Here is a 24,062-nt window from a genome sequence, read left to right on the forward strand (position 1 = left end):
CAGGACGGCCCTCCTTTTTTTTTTTTTTTGGCTCTCTACAGTGGCCCAAACTGTTCTTTTCAGACCCCCAGAAGATGTTATCACGGGGCGCCTTTTAGGGGCGGCCTTTGCCATTTTACATTACTGTCGGGCATGGAAATAAAGTGATTGCCTAATACTCAAGTGATTTTTCACAAATTTGATAAGGTGAGCACACAGGACGCCTGACTTCAAGGTCCGCAAATTGGCTGCTAGGCACTAGGGGCAGATTTACAAGAACTGACACATCACTGCATATTAGCAGAGATGCGTCAGTTAATTTGCGTCACACAAAAAAACTCTTGCGCCACCATAGATGCGTCACGTTTACAATGCGGCGCACCGTGGCGCAAGGATTGACAGATGCGTGACGCATCTATTGGCATAAAGGCAACGCATTTCTGGAGTCGTGTCGCAAGCACGATGCAACTCCAGCAATGCTTCGGAAGGCCTATTTCAAACATACTGTGCCACTCCTTACGTCTGCTTCAAGCAAGCGTAAGGTTTTGACGCAGTGGTGTCGTAAAAGTGACTCAGGGAAATCTTGTAGATTTCACTGAGTCACTTTTACGAGGCTTTCTTGAGTCGGAACGCCCACCTTGCATACCTGCATCAGGTATAATGTGACACGGGGCTTTACAACGTGACGCATCTCCATAGATGCTTCACGTTGTAAACGTGTCACAACGGGGGGCATTGTTTACGACGCTGCTGCGTCATAAAAGTGACACAACAGCAGCGTAAAAGTGTCGCAGGTGGCTTGTAAATCTGCCCCTAGATACCTATAGCCTTGAGACTAAACCTCGCCCCCTTTATTAACTGTGATTGTTGAGAGGCTATTGAGAACTGGTTCTTAAATGGACAAGAGCCTATACCACCAAGTGTTACAAACTGATTGAATATACGTTTATGTATTCTCTCATTAGTTGGTCTTACATAGTGCTACAAGCCTGCTTTCTGTTACTTCAGAGCACCAACTTGTCATCAACTACAGCACAAAAACTGCAAGAATCTTTCAGCACCCCGGGATGCCTCAATTCAGGGCACTTGTTCTAGATTGATGTGTTAATCTTTTCTAACGCATTTGTCACAACGTGTACACTTGAAAGAGGCTGTTGCCAAGTTCATGTTATTACTCCAGGCGTACAACTGAAGCTATAAGAAATGAGGGGTGCGTAATCCTTAAAAAAAATGTTTATAAAATTACCTAATTAAAGTAAATGCTTACCGTTGCCCCACCCGCTTTGTCTCGTGGGGATGATAGCATGTACCCTGAGGCTTTTCGCAATTTGATGAGAAATGGATCTGCCAAACAAGACTTGAATATTAATTAATTGCACCTATGGTGATGAGAGGGAGAGTCTGGTCTGGAAACAAAACTGTTGATTTAGCAGTTTACTCATAGAAATGAAACACCCACCAGGGTTTGTATATAAAGGCTCAGAAATCCAGCCATTGCACCAGCACCTTCTACTCTCCTCCTCTGTGGCAATTTGAAGGGCAGCAGTTCTTCGGGAGCATCATGTCTTACCTCCATCATAGTGCTAGTTCTAGTCGGGTTTCAATAGGTGGTGGCGGTGGAGCCAGCTTTGGTGGCTTCCAAGGCAGTATTGGAGCAGGCGGAGGTTTCCAAGAGGGCTATGGTGGTGGCTTCGGTGGTGGACCTGGCGGGGGCTATCTCAGCAACGAGGGCCTCCTCTCTGCTGGGGAGAAGCAGACCATGCAAAACCTTAATGACCGCCTTGCTACCTATCTGGAGAAAGTCAAACAATTGGAAAGTGCCAACGTGGAGCTTGAGAACAAAATCAAGGAATGGTATGAAAAGCACCGTGCAGGATTAGTACCTCAAGACTACAGCAGATATTATCCAATAATTGCAGATCTTCAAAAAAAGGTAGGAAAGTCCTGCTAGGCCAGCCATTCTGCCCACCTGCTTTCCACCCATGCAGTCATTAAAACCATTAAAAACTTGGAATAAGGATAAACCCGATTAAATCATTGCTTGGTAGTGCTGCATTGCAGTTGTTAATGCAGAAATTCATATTTACTTTTTAGGTTATTTACTTTTTAAATATGCGGGGGAGTCGTCTCTCATAGTTTCCAGATAGGGCTTTTTCTAGAGTACAGACACTTTCTTCTCCAGATGTGTATAACATGTCACTCTCACTCTTTATTGCGTCACTGCAACTCATGTCAACCACACACCATATGTATGGACCCACACGTTCCTGCAATGAACCTGCGACTAAACGCTGGTAAAGACCGGATTATTAAGATCTTTCCTGCTGTTTGTATAGGGCTGAGCCAAAAGTCTAACGTTATCATATTAATTTGTACATTTGCAGTTATTGTAATTTTTTTTTTAAAATGCAGATACAGTTCCATTGGATTGAGGGTAGGGGGCAGTGCAGTGTAGTTCATTGCATGATTATCTGAGATAAATAGCAAGCAAATGTGTGCGACTGCCTGGCTGTGAGACCATTGAGCCGTTCATTTGCTTCCAGGTGGCTCCATGCATCACTATGTTTAAAGTCCCGGGCTGTCATTTAACACGTTCATGGAATCCACTCTTTCAGTTGTAGTCTTGGTTTTCTTCAATAGAGTCAGTGTCACTGACATTATGTAAAGGGAAGACGAAACACAAATTCCTAGATTTACGAGTCCGCATTGTTTCTACTGATACTGCATGGTGGTGCTTATATTATTAAACAAAAAAAGGAGCGAGGGAACTGGGTACTATGTGCTTGCTCCAAATATCTGCAAAGATACTCCTTGTCATGAACACGTAATCAAAAAATGTAACTCCACTTTCATTATTTTCCAGGAAGATTATTGCATATTTTTTTCTGAAGGTCAAATTCATTGTCCTTTTTGAAATGACCCTTCACCTGATGCTCCATGACCTTCCACTGTGACCATCTATTGTCTTCCAGATCATTGCCGCATCTACTGATAATGCCAGGATTGTCCTGCAGATCGACAATGCCAGACTGGCTGCGGACGACTTCAAACTGAAGTAAGTCTATCAATTCCGAATTCCACAGACAGAGCTGTCCGAGTTGCATCGTATTCTTGCCTGTCCTCACCTCCCTTTCCGCAGCGCCATCCATTATCATAGCCTTATCTACAGTAGATGTGTTTACTGTAACAGCCTTTCGATTGTTGTGTCACAATATGTGTTCTCCCCTTGAGAAGATTATTACCGCTGCCACATGGGCGCTTTCTAACCTTGCCAGACACACCCAGACCTCCCCTTGTCTGGTAACCATGAATAACCGATCCCTGGAAACCTGAGGGCTTGAATTAGACCTCCATAGGTGGCCGTACATCCATCAGGGTGGCAGAGGACATCTCCCCCCCACCCTGACCGGACTACCACCCACCATACTACAAGATCGCGGCCGGTCCAGCAGTGATCCTGCGCCTGCAGAGGAGCCACTGCCACCACATCTTTTAAGCAGCCATGCAGAACACCTTGGTAATTCAGACAGACTCCTAAAGCAGCAGGATTCTGTTTCTAGAAAAACAAAATGCTAATAGGCCAAACACCCTGGGAGAAGAAGTCCCAGGGGTCATTACTTTTTCCCTGTTCATGAAAGCTAGAAACAAGCATTGCTAATGCATCAGTTTCGCCTATGTGAATAATAAAGTGCTGTTTTCATCAATTATCGTCGGGGAGAAGGAAAGAGCTTCCTGACAGATAATATGGGCGTGGAGAGGATGTGGTGCAGTGAGCAGAGCTGCTGACTCGAGAGCTGGGGATCCCGGTTCGAGTCTCGACAGAGCCACTCAACATCCTGTGATTCTATGCAAATCACTTAATTTCTCAGGTGATAAATTGAAATATAAATATGCTGGAAGAGTATACGGCAAAACTAAATGGAAATATAGTTCCACCAAAGCAGAAGTTAACAGTATTTTGGCAGCAGGAAAGTGATATGAGAAGCAGAGGAGGTACAAGCATTGGTAAATGCAAGAAAATATGCTAAAGCTAATACAAATGGAGGAAAGGTAAGTGGCATGCACAGGAACAAATGAGAAGCCAGGAAAGAGAGGAGGCGGGATGTAAGGCCCTTTTAAGTTTACATTAAAAACAATTGATTTCTCAAGCACAGCGCTAACGCTGTGCAGGCGAAACCAAAAAAGGATATTAGACTGTCCACACTAAATAAGAAGTGTGGTATCATACCCTTACCCTGACACCCCTACTCCGTCTGGCAGGTGGAGTAAGTGTTCTGAAAGTGGAGCCAGCAGAGGCACTGATATCGGAAACCTGATAGTAAGACTGACAAAGTAGAGCAGGCAGAACTGTGTTTGGAGGACAAGGCCCTCTGTCATGTTTGCGATGGAGTATCCGATCTGCCATACTCTACATCAGGCCAATAGTATTTAAAATAATCCATGGCTTTGCTCCACTCACATCTTACACACAATCACTAGAGGTACATACTGATGAAATCTGCGATTGGCAAAATGAAAACATTTTTTCTATCCTTAATATACCTTGTGAGTCACAGAGATGTTTGCTCTTGAGATGAGAGCCCTATCACTGGACTCAGCTCTCAAACACCCAAATGACTGATTACCTCACTCCATCCACTCTTTCATCTCACCCTTTTGCCACACAAGGGTCATTTACTCTATGCATGCTTTTTATCTCAATCACCACTAGTCACCTCACTCACCTTCCTCACTATACCACATCCAATCCGTACCATGCTTTGTAAAGCATGTATGTAAGAAATATGACCAATTCAAATACATTTCAAAAGAACAAATAGGGCAATGATGTCGACTTTGAATATCTGTATTTATTTTGCTCGGCATTATCTATAAATTACATTTTCCAGTCGTTCCACTTGTGAAATAAACCTTAGACAAGAAACAAGCACAAGTTTATGATTAGCTCATTGACAAAAGCACAGAGATGGGTGACTTTCTTGAATTAATCTCATCAACTGAGATCTATTGTAAATGCATACTGAGGACTTAGATGAGGGTAGACGGGATGGAATGCTTTGCCCCGTCTTCTCTGGATAGCTAAGCTGTATAATTATATGCTCTAGAAATGTCTTCTGAATGTAGAACAGCTTCCCTTGCGTATAAGATTAACACAATCTCATTACACAACTAACTTGATTCTGCTACATTAAGGCGATTTGTTCTAATACCAGAAGACCAGCATTTAGAGACTTAAACCATTCTGAACAAAGGTGTCAATTTACAGAACATTCCTAAAAATGCACTTGTCCTTGCATATTTGGATTTCAAGCAACATATTGTCACATTGCTCAACCTTAAGAAAATAATATGAAGAGTTTACACAGTGTCTACTACACACTCTATCTAGGGGAAATCACCTGGTTTTACCTAATCAGCCATTCAGTGGTACTGGTTGAGAATGAGGGAAGTCATATGTTAGCCGCAGGTACATTTACCATAGTATCAATCTAAACGGTGTTTCTTTACCTTACTGCAAAAATGAAGAAACTATTATTATTGATCCTGAAGGATTTGGTAGACTTGAATTTCCCACAGTCATGTCTAACTTGCATGTTGGGAGTTTTGTATGAAAATGATCTCGCATTTAAAGACCAAAACCACCAGAAGGGTATTTAGAGAGAAATTCTATAACCCTCCAATAGAGGCATTTTATTTATCAGTCGCTTGTTATAGATGTCACCAACAGTATCGTACTTCTACATCTTTTATTTTAAAAAAGCATATGGATTTAGTTGTACATTTGAAATGCCACAGGGCTTATGGCACTGTGCTGTTGCAATCTTTAATTTACCTGCTTGAAGCCTCAGTTGTAGGAACCTGCTCTTTCAGATGGTTTTTTTTTGCCCGTTACTCACATGCCTACTCATGTTTTTTCTCCAGGTACGAGAATGAGCTGTCCCTGCGCCAGAGTGTGGAGGCGGACATCAACGGGCTTCGTAGGGTGCTGGATGAGTTGACCTTATCCAAGTCTGACCTTGAGGGAGAAGTTGAGAGTCTAAGAGAGGAGCTGGCTGCCCTCAAGAAGAACCATGAAGAGGTAAAAGCAGTTGTTGTACTTCTAAAGAGACATGAAAGTGCTGGTATTGACATAGATGGAGGCTAAAAACTTTTTTTTACATGCCCTTGAAATTTGTTTTCTGATTCATCAGAGTTTTTCCTTAATTGTGGATGTCTGTATTAGAAAAATCTTTGAAAAAAATCTTCGTGATTTGGTTTGGAGCTTTTTTCAAAGGCATGGCACACAATATCATATGATAAACTCGATTTTGCTAACCCCTGACAAGAAATGAGGTCAAGGGATCTTATAAATGTCTTAGGTGGGGAAATGCAGGAGAGTGTGAGTTTGCATTTAAGACAAAAATCTGAGGTGTGCAGGAACTGTGGGAAGCCATGTTAGTTACATTCTCCTGCTGAAATTGGTGCTTTTGAACAAATCCTCCATTCCAGATCTAGCAGTTTACTAAGTGATTCAGAGAATTCTTGTTCGTTATCACAAGGTAAGTTGCAATAGGGATGTAGAGAATATTTGACACATTTCAACTATTTCTTACATTTTGCCTTGAAACAGTATGAATTATTACCATCTCTCAAGGCTGAGTCAACAGATACAAGGGAAAGGTGTGGCAGAAGGTAATTTCTTAAGCAACTATTCACCTAACACCAATGCACTGGCACACAGTTTATCAGATCAGGTGTGCATTGCAAACCTGAGACACCTGCGAAGTGAACAGCATTACATTACTTGCTCCAAGAAGAACATATTGTTATACTCTCAAGAAATGTTGGGCTGGTGGCTCTGTTGTTTCTTAGGCTGTTGTTTCCTTGGACAAGTTACAGGCATTTGTAAATGTGATGATTGGGTGGAGGAGATATCATGAAAGGGAGGACAAGCATTCACTTGAATAATTCAGTAATTTTCAGAACCCATGGTCCTACTGATGAAATCTTTGTTTGGCAGATACACCTTCTTGCTAGACCATAGTCAACCCCTCGCCACATCTTCTGCTTACTAGTGCCCGCATCCCATCACACCGGAGTCAGGCCCGCATCCTGTCACACCGCAGTCAGGCCCACATCCTGTCACACCGAAATCAGGTCCACATCCTGTCACACCGGAGTCAGGTCCACATCCTGTCACACCGGAGCCAGGTCCACATCCCGTCATGCCGGAGTCAGGTCCGCATCCCGTCACACCGGAGTCAGGCCCGCATCCTGTCACACCGGAGTCAGGCCCTCATCCTGTCACACCGGAGTCAGGTCCACATCCCGTCACGCCGGAGTCAGGTCCACATCCTGTCACACCTGAGTCAGGGCTTCATCCCGTCACACCGGAGTCAGGCCCGCATCCTGTCACACCGGAGTCAGACCCACATCCCGTCACACCGGAGTCAGGTCCACATCCTGTCACACCGGAGTCAGGTCCACATCCCGTCACACTGGAGTCAGGTCCACATCCCGTCACACCGGAGTCAGGTCCACATCCTGTCACACCGGAGTCAGGTCTTTTCCTTCACGGACATACCTGTTTCTAATCAAGTATCTGTTCTTCCCCTGCACTACATTATCTTCTCTCACATCACACCTCTAGATGCTCCAGTAGATACCATTTCCACATTTGATGGTACTTAATTTACTAACCTCAAAAGATTAAAAGGAAGAGTTGGGGCTGTAGAGGACTTTGAACCTCTGATTTGACAGTGACACCAGATGTCAGCAGCGGTCAATGAATCTTAGCCGTTTCCCACAACTAGACTGTGTCTCCTCACCAGCACAGCTCACAACCTTCTAACTCAACAATTGCACTTCCTTTTTGTAGTCAATAGCCTTCCCCGCGAAGAACATTCTTAACCCTTAGATGAATTCAAACCATTGCCCTTATGTCAGGCCTCTCTCCCCTACCATTCCTGTTCTTTTTATTCGAGCATTACAATCATTAAGTCAGACAAAATAATTCACAGGCTCCTGTCAAAATGCCAAAAATATGTCCTTAGGGTAATGCCTAGTATGTCACTTAAAAAGGAAAAAGAGAATGCTATAATTTAGAAACAATATATACTCATATCCCCTCTGGAAAAGTAGATGCTGCTACAAACCAGTGACGACACTGTGCTCTATAGGAGTATTTGGTGTCTGGTAATCCAACGATACCAATGATGGGGCTATGGTTATGATTTGTTTTATTGAAAGCAAACATGGATGCGAATTAGTGGCGACTAGGGATGGCAGCTGTAACTACAGAATAACCCTTTGGTACCCCTGGCACTACTCTTGGCATCAGTGGTCTGAGGGATCAAAACTAACGGGAGCAAGAAAGTAAATATAGTTCAAAGAACCATGTTTGTGTTTGAGGTGCACAATCATTGCCCCTTTCATCTCAACTCGCGGGCTAAGACGAGGCTCTTGAGGGGCCCACGGTGGGAAACTGGCGACACTTGAAATGCTGATGGGGATCAAATTATGCATGATGTCACTTCTGTTACGATTGGCATTTTGGTGAATTGACTTCTATGAAAGCAACTATACAAAGAGCACAGAAGGTGACTGTTCCGTGTAGTCTTTCAAACTCATGTATTCCTGCCTGTGATTCCTGCCCTTGATATGTTGCTACTCCTCCTGCAGGAAATGAAGGCACTCATGGGAACCCAAGGGCAACTCAGCGTAGAGATGAACGCAGCGCCAGGCATCAACCTGCTGAAGCTCCTCAGCGACATGCGAAGCCAGTATGAGGACATGGCAGAAAAGAATCGCCGGGATGCCGAAGCAAATTTCCTGGAAGCGGTGAGGAGGGGAGATAAGCTGCTTGGTGCATGTCTTGCGGGTGGTGGGATAGGGCGGACTGAACTATGGGAAACCTAGATATTGCCTGACCAATTAATGTCCCCTGAAATGCCCATAAATGATGTTGCCAAGTAAGTCCCAACCCAGACTCTATGTAAATTATCACCTAGTCTACTCAGGGCTTACCAGCCATTCTGAGTTCCCACAGACTGGTCCATGCTGATGCCTTGGGTTTGGGAGGAGGTGTGTTCTAAATACCAATTAGCATATGGTTGACCCCTGTCTGTAATGACCGAGACAGTTGAAAGATGATGTAATGGAATGCACCACAGATGACTACCACTGGCAGAGGGTGAGTCAAGCAGTTCATCCATCAGTTTTTGTGATGTGTAGACATGTGACTAACACTCACACCCATGCTGTCTCTTAGAGCAATGCCATCAAGCAAGAAATCTCTGCCGGGGTTGAGCAGGTGCAGTCGAGCAAGAGTCAGATTCACGACCTGAAACGCTCCCTCCAGGCCTTGGAAATTGAATTGCAGGCAGCTCTGGCAATGGTAAGTTGTGTCAATTATTCCAGTTCTTTCTAAAGATACTTCAAGGGCGCAAGATCTTTCCAAGCATATAAGGTGCCCCATTTCTCCTGGAAGAGCTTTAAGAACAGGATAATGATGAAAGCACCATTTATATAGCACATAGGTCATTCTCAAGAGAATGAAGGCAAGATACATAAGTGCCATGTTTCCTAGGTCCTTGAGTGGGTAGCTGGTCCAGATATGTTTAGTTCTTTGCATTCTGGAGCTTGTAGTTCTGGTTTTATAATGGGATAAAATGTGCCTACAAGTCATAGAATGTAAAGACAAATTCTGGACTGGAGCAGCTGATCACGCTTGGAAAGGGATATTTGGCAGGGCTGCCCTAGCAGTATTAGTGAGAACACTGTCACTGAATTGGCTTTAAATCTCATTTTTTGCAATCTCAAAAACAAGCCAATTTGTCTCGGAATCAGGTGTTGATCTGCCAATCTGGATGTTACATATAGTAGCCAACTACTGAGTGTTACCGTTAATTGATCGACTGATTGCATTGACAGAGCTCAAGCAGCCACATCCTTAGAAGTGTACCAGCGCTTAAGGTAGATTAGAGAAGCAGGATGCATGAGCTATCTCATCAGGAGAGAGACAGAGTAGCATTACCAACAGATTTCCTAACCTAAGGTCAAGCATATTGGTCTTGACCACTTTCCTAGACGGCATCAGCTCCGATTGTAGCCCAATGATTGGAGGTAGGGAATTCCAAATTCTAGCTGTGAGAACTACCAGACTACGTTGTCCTGGCCCGAGCTGGAAGATCTCAGTGCTCTGCCAAGAATATACAATGAAAAAATGGCATCACGTATGTCTTGGGATTGACCTGATATGGTTTTATGAAAGAGCGAAAGCGCTTTCAATAAACCTCTTTCGTAAACAGGCGGCCAATGTCATTTGTCTAAATATGCAGTAATAGACGCATTGCTTTTCAGGCCTACAACTAGCCTAGCAGCAAGGTACCGCAGGAGTTGGAGGCAATGGATAAGATATTTAGGCCCATCCACTAGAGGAGAATTTCAATAGTACTTGCAAAAGGTGAAAAGTGGCTGCTCATATCTCTTCTAGCAGACTTAGGTATGTAAGGCAAGAACCTATCAAGAACATACAATAATCTGGAACTGGTGGTACATACATTTTCCACACCGGCCTCAAAATTGAAGTCTGTCTATTCCCACACCCCAGTTGCGTGCTGGAGGCACTGGCACAGGAAAATCTCCAAGCTCCTTCAGCCACCATTTGGCGGTCCACTTAGCATCAGGCCCGAACACTACAACCTCAGTTTTACCCTCATTAAGAGAGAAGGAGTCAGTGTGCATCCAATGTGCCACCTTCCTTAGGTACATGTTGAAGGTGTGGGCTGGCTCCTTTATTTACCATCTAGTCTGACAATCAATGACATGTCATCAGCATAGGTCTGAAAAGAGATTCCAAAGAGTTCTAGCAACTGAGTCAAGGGCCATTAACAGCTCCAAAAGGGAAGCTAATAAATGTTTGTAAATTAAGTAAATGTAAGGACTAAGCCCAACTTCCAGGAACAAACAAAACTGTACACATGCATAAACTATAAAGTATACTAACAATCATACAAGAAATCAAAGCATAGATCCAGTGCTTAAACAAAGCTTTCCTAAGTTATGGGACACAACTCGCTCAATAATAGCGTGAGGGTAACGACGAATTGGAGAGTAAGCAAGCAGTCCTTATGGTCAATATTTCAGTGTCTACTGCATGAAAATGCAATATATATGTTCTAAATGATAGGAAATGAGAGTTGGAATCTATTCAACATGCTCCCATGCTGCCTTAATAGCAACTTGGACTCTTCTCGGGCTTAGGCAGTAATCTCTCAGGTCGCAAACGTCTACTGCATGTGTTTCATTGGCATATGCCTGTTTTTCAATCCCAATCCAAGGCAGGCTTGGTGAGTTTTCACACCTCAACATACCTGATTGCAGTATTTTACTCTGAACTTGGGGCAGGGTTATGGGCTGGAACCATTCTTCATCATGCTCAGACATACAACCCAGTGCCACTTAGAACACACTCCATTACCATGTGTCGCCTGTCCTTCTTGTCTTGTTTACCGGCAGAAACAATCCCTTGAAGCCGGCTTGGCAGAAACAGAAGGCAACTACTGTGCCCAGCTGGCACATCTTCAAGTAAAGATCAGTCAAGTAGAGGAGGAGCTCGCGCAAATCAAGGGAGAGATGGAGAACAATATGGCAGAGTACGAGCAACTCCTGGACATCAAGAGCCGGCTGGAGAGGGAGATTGAGACCTACCGGCGCCTGCTGGACGGTCAGGGCAGGTAAGACGATGGCAAATCCTGAACACCTACACTTTAGCAATATTTTGGTTCCAGGCAAATACCTTTACCTGGGGTGCCATTGCAGGGAAGAGAGAAGCCCTATTTCGCCCAAAAAAGTGACATAGGAAAGCTCTTGGCAAAAACCTTACTTGAAACCACTAATGACACCAGACATCAAACATTGCTTATAGAATGATTATAAACCAAGCGCGTTCTCAGTCATGTGTATGTATGTTGTTTCCTTTCAGTGGCTATATCGAGCAACAGCCCAAGAGTTCTGGCTCTCACTCATCTAAAGGTAAGGGTGCCCTCTTTTGCGTTATGATAATGGCTAGATGTGACAGTGGTGGGTTCTGTTGCCATAACCCCACCTGTTTGCAGTTCTGCCTGGTATAATAAAGCCTCACTGCCCAAGGATGTGTGTGGGACACTTAGTTCCACAGTGGCAGCTGTAGTTCTTGCCATCCCACCAGATACCAAAGACTGGTCCTGCACTGCCTAACGTCTCTAGATATAGATTAGAAAGCACAGAGGTGGCATTGCTCAAGCAGGCCTAATCGCATTTTGTGGCTTTAACCCTCCCACGATACAACATGCTGCACTCATCTAGTTGTTTTACCTTTTGCAAGGTAACCTCTGGCCCCTATTACCAACTTTAAAAGCTAAAGTTAACATTGTAAGCGGCCATCTTGTTCTACTTTCCTTTTCACCGACAGTGCTAGAGTCACATGTTACATTGCTGCTTTATGATGATATGTTGGCATGAGTTCTATGCATGAAATGAAAAAGTTATAAATGCCTGTTTAGCACTTGAAATGTGTCACTGAATAAAAAGGATGGAAAAAACAGAAATAATATAATAATTGGATGATCCTGGGATTTTGGTTTGAGGATTATTTACTGCCCCACAAACGTGTTGGAAAAACCTCCTCTTGAAAAGTGAAACATGTATTTTATTACTGCCTGATTAAAATACTCCCTCTTGGAATTATAATTCCCTCTTTCATCATAAATGAATGAATTTACTTGCAACCACCAACTGTTGGCAGAGCTTGGACTCAATCCATCTGATGCAGTAGAGGCCCCACTCTCGCTCCTTCTTTTATCACACACTTTGGTACTTTCTCCCTCAAGCACACACTCACTCACTCCTTTTTGCCATGGAGAGTTGCTTAACTATGGGGTGGAGAAAAGCTGCCTCCGGAGAGGGCCTGATGACCAAGGTATGTAAAGACAGCCATCTTGATCTAGGCATGTTAGAACCAGAGGTCAGTATGGTCACATGACATAAAAGGACCAATGATTGAATGTTCAATGATGGGACACGCAGCAATAACAGGATGCTTACATGAGAAATATTGGTCAGTATTAGAATCTGTACCTGCATGTCTGTAAATATTCTGCACATGTACCAAATAGAATATACAGGCAGCAATGCACATTCAGCAACGATCAAGTTCACATAAAGCTCATTCGCCATCAGGAGAGCCTTCGCGTGAGTTACTTACACCACTGCCTTTATACCTAGCACATTAACACACGGTGCATGCACCAACTAGAACATTTACAGGAATCATATGCATCAATCAGGATGTTCCCATGTGGCACATGCACCAAAGTTCATAGTTACATGATGGAAAAACACCAATGACAATAGTCACATGACATATGTGCACCAACTAGAAAATGACCATGAGGCACTTGCTCTACACGAGACCCTGCATATGAGGCACTTTCACTCACTAGTCCCTTCTCAAGAGGCACATGCATCAGTGTAAACTTATCAACAATGAGGAACATGCACCAATATTAGCATGTTCGAAGGAGTGGCGTGTAGCAATTTTAGAATGATCTGCAGAGGTGCTACATCAGCAAAGCGAGCATTCCAATGTGGCCGGCACATGCACTAGTGCCACGTGAGGTATATGCACCCACTAGATTGTTCACCCAAGACAGATGTATACACATTGTAATTTTCACAAGGGACATATGCACTAAGTAGAATGTTCCCCTCAGGCAGGGTACTGACATTAGCAAGGTTACAAAAAGGAAAAAAACACACATCAAATAATGACATAAAGCATATGCACTGACGTCACTGTGTATAAGATAAATGCACCACCACAAGAACAGCAATAGTGGACAAGCACTATATCACAATTTTCAATACTATCATCACATATGGGACATGCACCAGCCTGAAAGCGCTCACAAATGAGACATATGTGATGGTTCGCGTTAGGGGCTTACGTCTAGAATAAATGTCTCAAATAATACAAATGCCAACGATACGTGAAAATTAAAGTTTAGTCTCATTATTAGAAATGGTGTGTGAAGCACATTTTCAATGTTAAACCATTCACAAGATACAGACACCAAAATTAGGAAATTCACAAAGGCACATTTACATGAGGAACAGACATGATTACTTTTGACCAGTTTAATTCTGAGCTTTTTTTTAAATGAAACCGTTCGGGCGCAATTTAGAAAGCTATTTCCCTACCTATGTTTAATTTAGGTACAAAAATTGATGCAATGGAGATGACAAAATCTAATGCCTGATTTGTGAAATGAGATCAGAATGCCATACTTTATCCAACATGTCCACCACCCTCTCTTACCTTTATGCACTAATCTTTTCCTCTAAAGGTATACTACCTGTATTGCATTGTTCACCTCTTCATTTCTTGTTTCAACCCCAGATCCAGTTAGAAGCCGCGTTGTGAAGACCATCGTCCAGGAAGTGGTTGATGGCAGAGTAGTCTCACAAGAGGAGAAACAAAGTGAACAGAAACTATAGACAGAAGCTGGGTCTCTGCTTATGAAACCGCTGATGTACCAGGAAACCTACAGCAAGATGCCCAGACAGGGAGGAGGACCACCTTCCATAGTACCACCCCTCCCGTTCTTCTGCTTCTCCTAGGGGGGTTCATCAAACATAGCCATAGAATGTGTTGGACAATTCAACACACTGAGCAACACAACACCAGCATCCCGCGTATACAAGCAAGCGAGGAGACGCCCACATTGAATGAGAGGACACCTAAGAAAACCGAGAGGGCGCCCAGAGGGTCATCACGTGGCTTGGCATTGACCAAGGACGAGCGCTCTTACTTTGACAATGAATAGTCAATTTTTGGTTACTAACCTTCAAAACTTAGGTCAATGGAGAGCATTTTATGTGCCATATCCTTTGCAAATGTACCTGTGGAGATAGCACACATTGCCACCTCAGCAGGGGCATCGGCTGGTCACTGTGCCAAGGCTCTTTCTTTGGGTTTTCATCTCTGACCTTTCACCTCTCTTTGCAATAAAATACAAATCTCTGTTTCTGTTCTATTATTATCCAATAAACTATCTTTTTGAATGCTAAATAAAAGGGTGTATTTTCTGTTACTAAATGTGTAGAAAACACTTGCCCAACTTTGCTATTCATTTATTGAAAAGATTTAATTTTATTTTATTCTCTTGAAGTTCGTTTGAATGGGATCTAAGGTGGACTGAACTTAGGTTTAGAAAATTGTTTCCCGAATTTTCTATTGATGAAGCAGTCAAAGAATATATGCTCAGCCTAGGAGGGCATGTGGCAGAGTGTACCTCATCCAGCCACAGGTCTCCTCCCCTTGAGTGCAGTCCATGCACCGCGCGCTCATGTACAGAGTGAGTACACTCAATGCTCTTCAAGGTTTTATGCTTACTGACATACCAAGAACAATTCTGCACAGATTTTACATTCCTAATAGCAACGTTTGCAAGAACTTTTACAACAGTCTACATGGCTAAGGTTTAACCAGCAGAAAAATAATTCTGCATGTCTTTGCCATTTTTAATCAAAATAATCTGCAAAATGGAAAGGGAAAAACTCTGCATACGAATGTGAGTGGTGTTCAGTCTAAAGGAAATAATATGAAATTCAAAAAAATGTCTGTGGTGCCATGACATCTCCTTTTCCTTGTACTCATGTCTGACTACTTTTATTTAAAACAACTGTACCTACAATTTCTAATGGAGTGACCCAGTTCAACTCACCAAGCTCCCTATGACTGCGGTACACATTGAACGGGAGAATTGTATTTGCCAAAACTGCTGCGGAATCTGTTTTGTTTGCCCCCGTTTTGCACTTGCTTCCTTAACTGGTAAAGGGCTGGGTGAATCCTACCTTATTACAGCCTCTTGTAGAACATGAACTCGCCACCTCTACATTTGAGACGGGATATATGCATAGTAAACTTAGATATATGAGAGCTCTGCTTTGTTATGACACAGCCATGAATGTATAATGTGTAAGGCTTTCTTTGATACTAAAATAGATCATAAAAGATGCAAGGCCATTACTTTAACAGTAAGCAGCACTTTAGCACAGGTGCACATTAAAAATGTGAAACAATAATGAATAGCTAATAATAGCAAACAAGAGCCTGTTTTTAATTTCTTTCTCATCAGTTATAGTTGTAATCTTTTGAAAATAGTCACACCTCTCCTTAGCTTAGCGATTTATTTATTTATTTTGGGGTTTTGTATAGTTTGAACAAGAGACCCCTTTGGACGAAAGAGTACTTTACAAATAGTGTAGAAAGAAAAGGGATCCGATAGAAGGAAAAAATAATATGAAATAAAAATACAGTATTTACAGATATATACACATCGACTAATGGCAAATAAGGAAATAGGAACACATAATGTAGCACAAGTCCAGGGCTAGAACATATTACAGCGATATAAGAGGTAGCAGGTAAATACAAAGGAGGGACCAATCTAGGGTAGATGGGTGTGAGTCCTCAGTATGAGAGGAGTTTGATGGCTAGAAAGAGCTTTTGAGGGTAGCCATTTCAGAGATTGAAGGTCAGAAGTGATATAACCATGTTTTTAAACCTGTGATGAGCTTAGCTGCAGCATTCAGTGCAGCCTTGAATGTTGCAAGGGAGGCTTTCAGGAGCCCCACCAGGGAGGTGCTACCGGAATCCAATTTCGATAGCACAAGTGCATGTACCATAGTTGTGAAGTCCGCCACGGGGGGAGGAAAGGTTTTAGTTTCCTAAGAATATGCAACTGATGCTCAGCTCCTCTAGTGATGGTGCTGATGTGTTTCTGCATGGAACGGTCTTTGTCCAGGGTTATACCAAGGGATTTCGCGGAGTTAATGATGTGTGGGGTGCAGTTCAAGGCAGTAAGAAGAGGGAGACAGTCTTTGGCGTTAGGCGTGGAGGTGGGCAGTGCAATCAGAAAGAGTTCAGTCTTAAGGGCATTGAGTTAGAGTCAGCCATTGTTGAGTCTTTATCAGGGTGTTTTTGAGGGTATATTTGTCATCAAGGGAGGTGATTTTCATGTAAAGTTGGGTGTTGTGGGTATACATGTGGTAGGAGATGTAGGACAGTTTGAGGATTTCAGTTAGAGTCACCATGTATAGGTTAAATAGTATTGAGAAGAGAATAGAGCCTTGGAGTATGCCCAATGACAATGGAGATGGACCGGAAAGAGTGTGATTGATTGGAAAGTGCTGGAATCTGTTGTGAAGAAAGGAGGGGAACCAGTTCAGCATGGTGCGGGAGAGGCCCATCCTGTGTTCTAGAAGGTTTATAAGGGTAGCATGATTGATAGTATCAAAGGCCGCTGACAGGTCCAAATGGCTCAAGAGGCAGGATTAGTTCTGGTCGAGTGAGCGGAAGGCATCATCGACAATGTGGACCATGACCATTTCAGTGCTATGATCTGATTAGAAGCCAGATTTACAATGGTTGAGATGTTGGAATTGCTCGTTGTGCTTGAGAAGCTGTGAGTGCACACTTTTTTCTAAGAGTTTGGCTAAAGTAGGGATGTTGGAGATGGGGTGGTAATTGTTGGGGTCGGATTGGTCAGAGTCTGTTTTTTTAGAATAGAGGTGACCTGGCAACTTTTTAGGCTGTTGAGTATGGAGCATCGAGAGTGAAGCATTGGTTACCCTAGTCCACAGTGGGAGTACGAGGTGGATGGACTCCTTTAGGAGATTGGAGGGGAGGGGATCGTAGAAGTGGTTGGAGAATTTCAAGGAGGACAATAGATTTATGAGGCCATTCCCATTGAGGGTTTTGAAGCAAGACCGGGTGGCGTTATTTTTGGTAAAATGGGGGGATGTTACAGGCAAGATGAAGGATCTAGTGGGTAGAGGTATGGGATGGGTTTCTGTGGAAGTAGTTTAATAGCAACCTGGATCTTATTAGAGATGTGTGTAGTTTTATCAGTAAAAAATGAGACAAAGGTTTCACAGATAGGTAGTAATTTGTTGTCAGTTGAAGAGGAATCATTTTTGTGGGGTGATTGTTTTTTTTTGTTGATGATTTCAAACAGTGTTTTGGTCAATTGGTATCAGAGCCTAACTGATTTCGAAAGAAAACTGCTTTGGAGTTCCAGATGTGCCTATTGTAGGTGCTGCGTCTTAGACGTAAGAGTTTGAGGCTGGCCAGGGAGGAGGAATGACTTCATGATCTTTCTTCTAGTCTAAGGGGACTTTGTTCTTCCTTATGGCCATGGTTGATCCAGGGATTGGATCTTTTGATAGGATTCTTTTTAGTTGTTTGGGGGCAAGGGTATCCATGATTTTGGACATGGAGTTGAAGTAGTGATCAGCGAGATCCTGGGCGTCATTTATGGCAGAGGGCAGAAGTAGGATGTTGTTATAGATAGTGGGTATAGTGAGTGAGTTAATGTTACGGGTGTCACAGACCCAGTGTTTGGCTTTCGTTGATTGTCCATTAAAGGTGATTGCCTTTTTATTAAGGAAGGAGGTGATGCAGTGGTGGTCAGTCCAGTTGAAAGGGAGAACACAGTCAATTTGTAAGTTCTTCTATTTTGATTAGATCAAGGGTGGCTCCCTTAAAATGGGTCGGGCTGTTGCAGTCTTGTCCTGGAGAAACTTGCACTGGTCTCTCCCCTGAGGCGGAAGCCGGGGTGTTTTTTACATAGCGTTTTGCAATTTATGCCTGTTTTTAAACATTTGTCTGTTTCTAAACATTGTTTTTAAACATTGATTGTATATTTTGCTGCTAACCTTTTTAAATCACTTATTGCTTACTTGCACGCCTTCTTGCCCTCAATCCTCGCGTGTCCTGATATATCCTCGCGCTGTGGAGGAAGCGTCCGGCCATCTTGGGTGAGGGAGGGGTAGCGCTGCAGCTGCTCCACGCCTCCCGCTCTCCCAGAGTACTTAACTGGCCAAGTAGCGCAGCGCGCTGACTTGCACTGGTCTCTCCCCTGAGGCTGAAGCCGGGGTTTTTTACATAGCGTTTTGCAATTTATGCCTGTTTTTAAACATTTGTCTGTTTCTAAACATTGTTTTTAAACATTGATTGTATATTTTGCTGCTAACCTTTTTAAATCACTTATTGCTTACTTGCACGCCTTCTTGCCCTCAATCCTCGCGTGTCCTGATATATCCTCGCGCTGTGGAGGAAGGGTCCGGCCATCTTGGGTGAGGGAGGGGTAGCACTGCAGCTGCTCCACGCCTCACGCCCTCCTATACGGATATAAGGGAATGAACATCCGTCCGCGCAGCGGGCGAGCGCAGCAGGCGCGCCGGCGGCGCGCCAAAGGCGCGCCAAAGGCAAGCCCGTCTGCGCCCGTCCGCGCCTGGCCCGGGCCTAGGGCCATGACCCCTGACTCATCATCCCCACAAGTCAAGCAAACCTATGCACGCTCAACTTTGATGAGGCTTCAACCCACTCACTCCCCCCAATGCATTAAACACGACCTTCTACAGCTTACTAAGGCTGCCAACCTAACGTTCTAAAACAGTTTCCTGGGGCGATCGCCGCTTTGCGGTAGCAGCCCCCAAGATCTGGAATATGCTGCCACAACAAATTAGATCTAGCAAATCACTACTCCAGTTTCGTAAGAGCCTGAAAACCTGGTTGTTTAACCAATAAATCCCTCCGGCCTATCTATTGTTGGGGAGAATCAGTTGCCAGTCTAGCGCCGAGACGCCCACGGGTATTCGTTCGCGCTTTACAAATGCCAAAAATAAAATAAATAAATAAAGGAGTTGAAACTGTTCATGAACAGGTCATTGGTATTGTTCCAGTGAATGCTGATGTCGCCCGGGTAAAATATGGTTGTTATGTTAATCATTGTTAGAGGAGATAATCTGTAGTGTGTGATTGTTTCATAGAAAGTGATGATCTGTGAATGCAAGCTAGGCTACCACCTGAGCGTTGTGGGTGGTCCAATTTAATTAAGTCATACCTGGGGGGGATTAGAGTGTCCAGAATAGGAGTAGAGGATTCATGCAGCCATGTTTCCATGAGCAGGAGGATGTCGAGGTTCTGGTTAAGTATGAGATCGGCTATGTCAGCTGCGTGTTTCATAACTGAGCGGCAGTTCAGTAATGCGCATTTCAGGGTAATGTTAACAGTAGTAGTGGATGAATGTGAGATGGGAACTTGTGTAAGATTCATTTTATTAATAAACCTAGTACTGGGGTGGGATGTTCTGGAAGGGTGGGTGATAATAGTCTTGATTTTTGAAGAAGGTAAAGTGTGTTGGACCAGTGCTGGGTTGTAGGTGTCAAGGAGGGACAGTATATCCTCCTCTGATAGCTGTCTGACTAACCTATTGGGTCGAGAGGAGTGGTTATTGCTGGGAGTGGAACTCCAACAAAGGTGAGAGACTGGCACTTGGAGATAGGGGTGTTATTGGTCAGGAGGGGAGTAGGGTGTGAGGACCATTTGTGTTTGAGTTTGGTGGTGATGAGAACTAGTTTGACAATAGCAGCTCAGAGCAGTTGCAGCTCAATATAATAGTGCTGAACATTGAGTTGTTCAGTTCAGCTTTAATAGTGTTGAGCACTTAGTTGCTGGGGAGGTTTTTTGGAGGATAACGGTTGTGGGAAGCACTGGAGTATAGGGAAGTAGTCAGGCAGTTGGGGGAGTTGGGGTTGATAAGATTCATCATTGAGATCTTAGTGTTTGTTTGAGAGGAGGTGGTGGATGAGTTGATGCTGTTGATGGGGAGAGTGGTTGGAGGAGGTTCTAATGGAGCACAAAGTGGTGATGTCAGGTTTGTGTAAGAGGGCATGGGAGTTGATGTTGCTTGTGGAGGTGGTGTGTTGGATGACAGTAGTGTCCATGGATAGGTGGGAGACCATCCAGGGGGAGAGGTTGGAATGGAAGGGAATGGGGGACTGGCAGAATGGAGGGAAATTTTTTAAAAGGGAGGAGTCGGGGAAAGTAGGTGGGGGTGATTAAGGGGGTGGTTGAGTCTAGTTTGTTCTTGAGATAGGGGAAAGATCAAAGAAGAGTTTCAAATGATGATCGTAGGATTGAACGAGTTAAGTACCGTTATTATAGATGGAAATGGTGGCATAGTCATTGTATAGCGAGGATGGTGCAATAGTAAGTTTATGGCCCTGAGGTGGTGTTGAGGGAGAAGGAGAGCAATTTCCTCCATTTGGAACGACAATTGGTCAAGAAAATGAGGTCATGCAATAAGGTGCCCTTGTTGGGGCAAAAATAGGGGTCAATGATAAGGGTTTCTTTCTTCTGGTTGAGGATTTTATGTTTGGGATTTCTCCCGGCATTTTTGGAAAGGCGCTGAGGGGGGTCGCTTATTAAAAAAGAGTTGATGGCTGAAGGGGATAGATAGTAAGGCGTTCAGTCTTCCGCCTTCGGTGAGCTCCATGCTGGATGGAGGGGGCCAAGGGAAAACTGGGTAGAATGAGAAGGGGCGTCAATAGGCGGTAAGTCCTTAGGAGCAGAGGTGTCTGCTATTGTTGAAAGGGCCGGACAGATTATTACAGAGATTGTTTCATGGACGAGTTAGTATAGGCCGATGGCGCTACACCGAGATAAATGAGACTACATCATGTATTTTAGCTGTTGGCATGTATGGGCAGAGGGGGTAGGGTTAGGAGGAAAAGTGAGTATAAATTGCAGGAGCAGTGTAGAATAAGTTGGAATAATACTCATAGCAAGGACAACAGCGAAACTCTGTGGGGTAGAAACACATGGAGAGGGTGGAGGAAGAGCAGGACACATCATAGCATACAGTACAACCATATAAGGGGCATAGCGGCGAGAACAGGGAGTGTAAACATTGCAGGAGTAGTGTAGGAAAAGGCGAGGTATTCCTAGAAATGTGGGGGGTAGAAATATAGGGAAAAAAGGGCGAAAAAGGCTGGTCTTAACCTCAGCAGCAGTGTTGCCATAGAGGGGCCCACCAATGTAATGGGGCATGAGAACACACTTAGGGCTAGATGTATGACCTGCTAAATAGCGCCTCGCAAACTGCGTCACATGTGTGACTCGCAATTTGCTTGGCGCTATTTGGCATGTACAAGTGTGTTTAACACTGTTTGCGATTCCCAATAGGGTCGCAAATTGTGAGGCTCATGAATATTAATGAGCCTCTCCCAATTTGCGAGCCTATCGGGAATGACAGGCCCTCCCAGGGATGGGGGTCTGCTGGGCTCTGCAGACCACCATGTCTTGGACTGCTTTTAAATAAAGCAGCTTTTTTTTTTAATGCAGCCCATTTTCCTTAAAGGAAAAGGGAATGCATTTAAAAAAAAAAGAAACTTTTTCGTTTAATTTTTTAAGGGCAGGCAATGGTCCCTGGGACCACTGCCTGCCCTTTAAAAATAATATTGCATGCATTTGCAAAGGGGAAGGGGGCCCCTGGGCCCATTTGCGAATGCATTACCACATGAAGTAGGTGGTAATTTGTGAGTGTTTCGCGACTGCAATTGCGATTGCAAAACATTGGTACATAGCTTTGCGGTCGCGATTAGAAAGGGAACAACCCTTCCTAATAGCGAGTCGCAAAACAGTATTTTGCGAGTCACAATTTATTTGCGAGTCGCAAAATACTGTTTGTACATGGGCCCATGGTTTTTATCGTGCTACGCTAAAAATCGTCATACATCTGACCCCAATAGAGCAAAGAGAGACATCATAGGACGGCAGTATATTACATTCCAGGAAAAAAATAAACTGGTGAATGCATCCTTTGTAGACGTAGTGCTTAGAGGTTAAACAGAGGCTATAGACAGACCATGAAGTCAAAAAACTCCTGCTCGGAGTGACCAAAATTGAAGGGTCTTTAACCCTTTTTCCTTCTATAAATGTGAGAATTCTTATTGCCACATCCTTCATCAGACATCAGGCCACAGAATGAGTTGTTAAATGCATGAGTAGGGAGAAAATTGGTGTATTGAGTGTTCACGTAACAACTAAAGTATACAAAAAGTATACTTTAGAGTTCATGCAACAAGGACAGTTGCAGGCTTTCACAAAAGATGGCTGAATACGAGCAGTGAAATTTTTTATTTAGGATAATATATACATATATTGTGCATTGTAACAAATCAAAATGATAATGAACCAGCACAGTATGAAATTATTTGTACATAATAATTTCAATTTACCGCCTAAGGGAGAAGGGATATAGGTCACAAACATTTATAATTGGTGCTAATTCATGACAATAAAGGGAGTGCATAGAGAAAGATAATTTGAATGGTGATTTTAAGATAAGATGACAAGGCAGTGACAAGCACAGTAAGTGTGCTAGCATCTACCTGGAGGCTTCTGACTTCTTTTGTCCTTTCTCTCTTCAGCTGGCCACCCCACTCATGTTTGATTTTTTTAAAACGTTAACATCTGAATCACAGGGCAGAGATTATCTGGTTGGGAAGATTGGCCTCCCGCAATCTCCAGGAACTTCCACAGTGATTTTGGAGAATCATTACATCTTTCCTTTAAAAAAATGGTTTAACAGTAATCATTGTATAATATACCACATCATACATTTTCCACAGTTTCTTCATGGAGTCAACCATGATATTCAATTTCTCTTACATGATTCTTCTTATAAACCGCAATCTGAAGAAACAAACAAGAAGGGCATCTGGAGTGCTGTCTGAGGAGGTGGCACACACAAACGTACCCTTTCAATGCCGAATGGGCATACGTCATAATGAGTTACACGTTAGCCTCACCACGCGACGAAAATAAATATGAGTTATGTAAATTGAGATTGCCACACTATTAATACATCTGCCAGTGACACTGTCAGATACTAGTTTTCGTTTCCATTCAATTGACATGGTTTGCCCAACTTCACAACATGTTCTTCATCTATGGTATAACATGGAAAACATAATGAAGGAAATACTAAAGTATCCCTGGAGATGCAGAGAAACACTGAGCTCTCAAAGACCAAGATACCACAAGCGTTCATGTAAAGTATAGTACTGGGTGGGTCGGAATTAGGGGTCTGCGTAATTCCAACCCACCCGGTACAATACTTTACATGATTTTCTTTCTCATAATTATGCCAAATTTGGGAAAAATTATGTAAAATGCAAATCCATCATTTTGTGCTATATTTTAGCGCAAA

The 24,062-nt window shown here is 43.4% G+C and overlaps 1 protein-coding gene across 1 annotated transcript; it reads left to right on the forward strand.

The window, feature by feature from the left end:
• The first annotated feature begins 1,464 nt into the window (after positions 1-1,464).
• LOC146869318 (keratin, type I cytoskeletal 12-like) lies at positions 1,465-15,075 on the forward strand. Its single transcript, XM_085648578.1, has 8 exons — positions 1,465-1,912; positions 2,952-3,034; positions 5,902-6,058; positions 8,641-8,799; positions 9,230-9,355; positions 11,479-11,696; positions 11,945-11,994; positions 14,399-15,075. Exons 1-8 carry the CDS (start codon positions 1,541-1,543, stop codon positions 14,494-14,496), a joined length of 1,263 nt encoding a protein of 420 aa, XP_085504704.1. The 5' UTR covers positions 1,465-1,540; the 3' UTR covers positions 14,497-15,075.
• The last annotated feature ends 8,987 nt before the right edge of the window (positions 15,076-24,062 follow it).

Source organism: Triturus cristatus, chromosome 1_1, assembly GCF_964204655.1.
Source record: "Triturus cristatus chromosome 1_1, aTriCri1.1, whole genome shotgun sequence".
In the NCBI taxonomy this organism is placed as follows: Eukaryota; Metazoa; Chordata; class Amphibia; order Caudata; family Salamandridae; genus Triturus; species Triturus cristatus.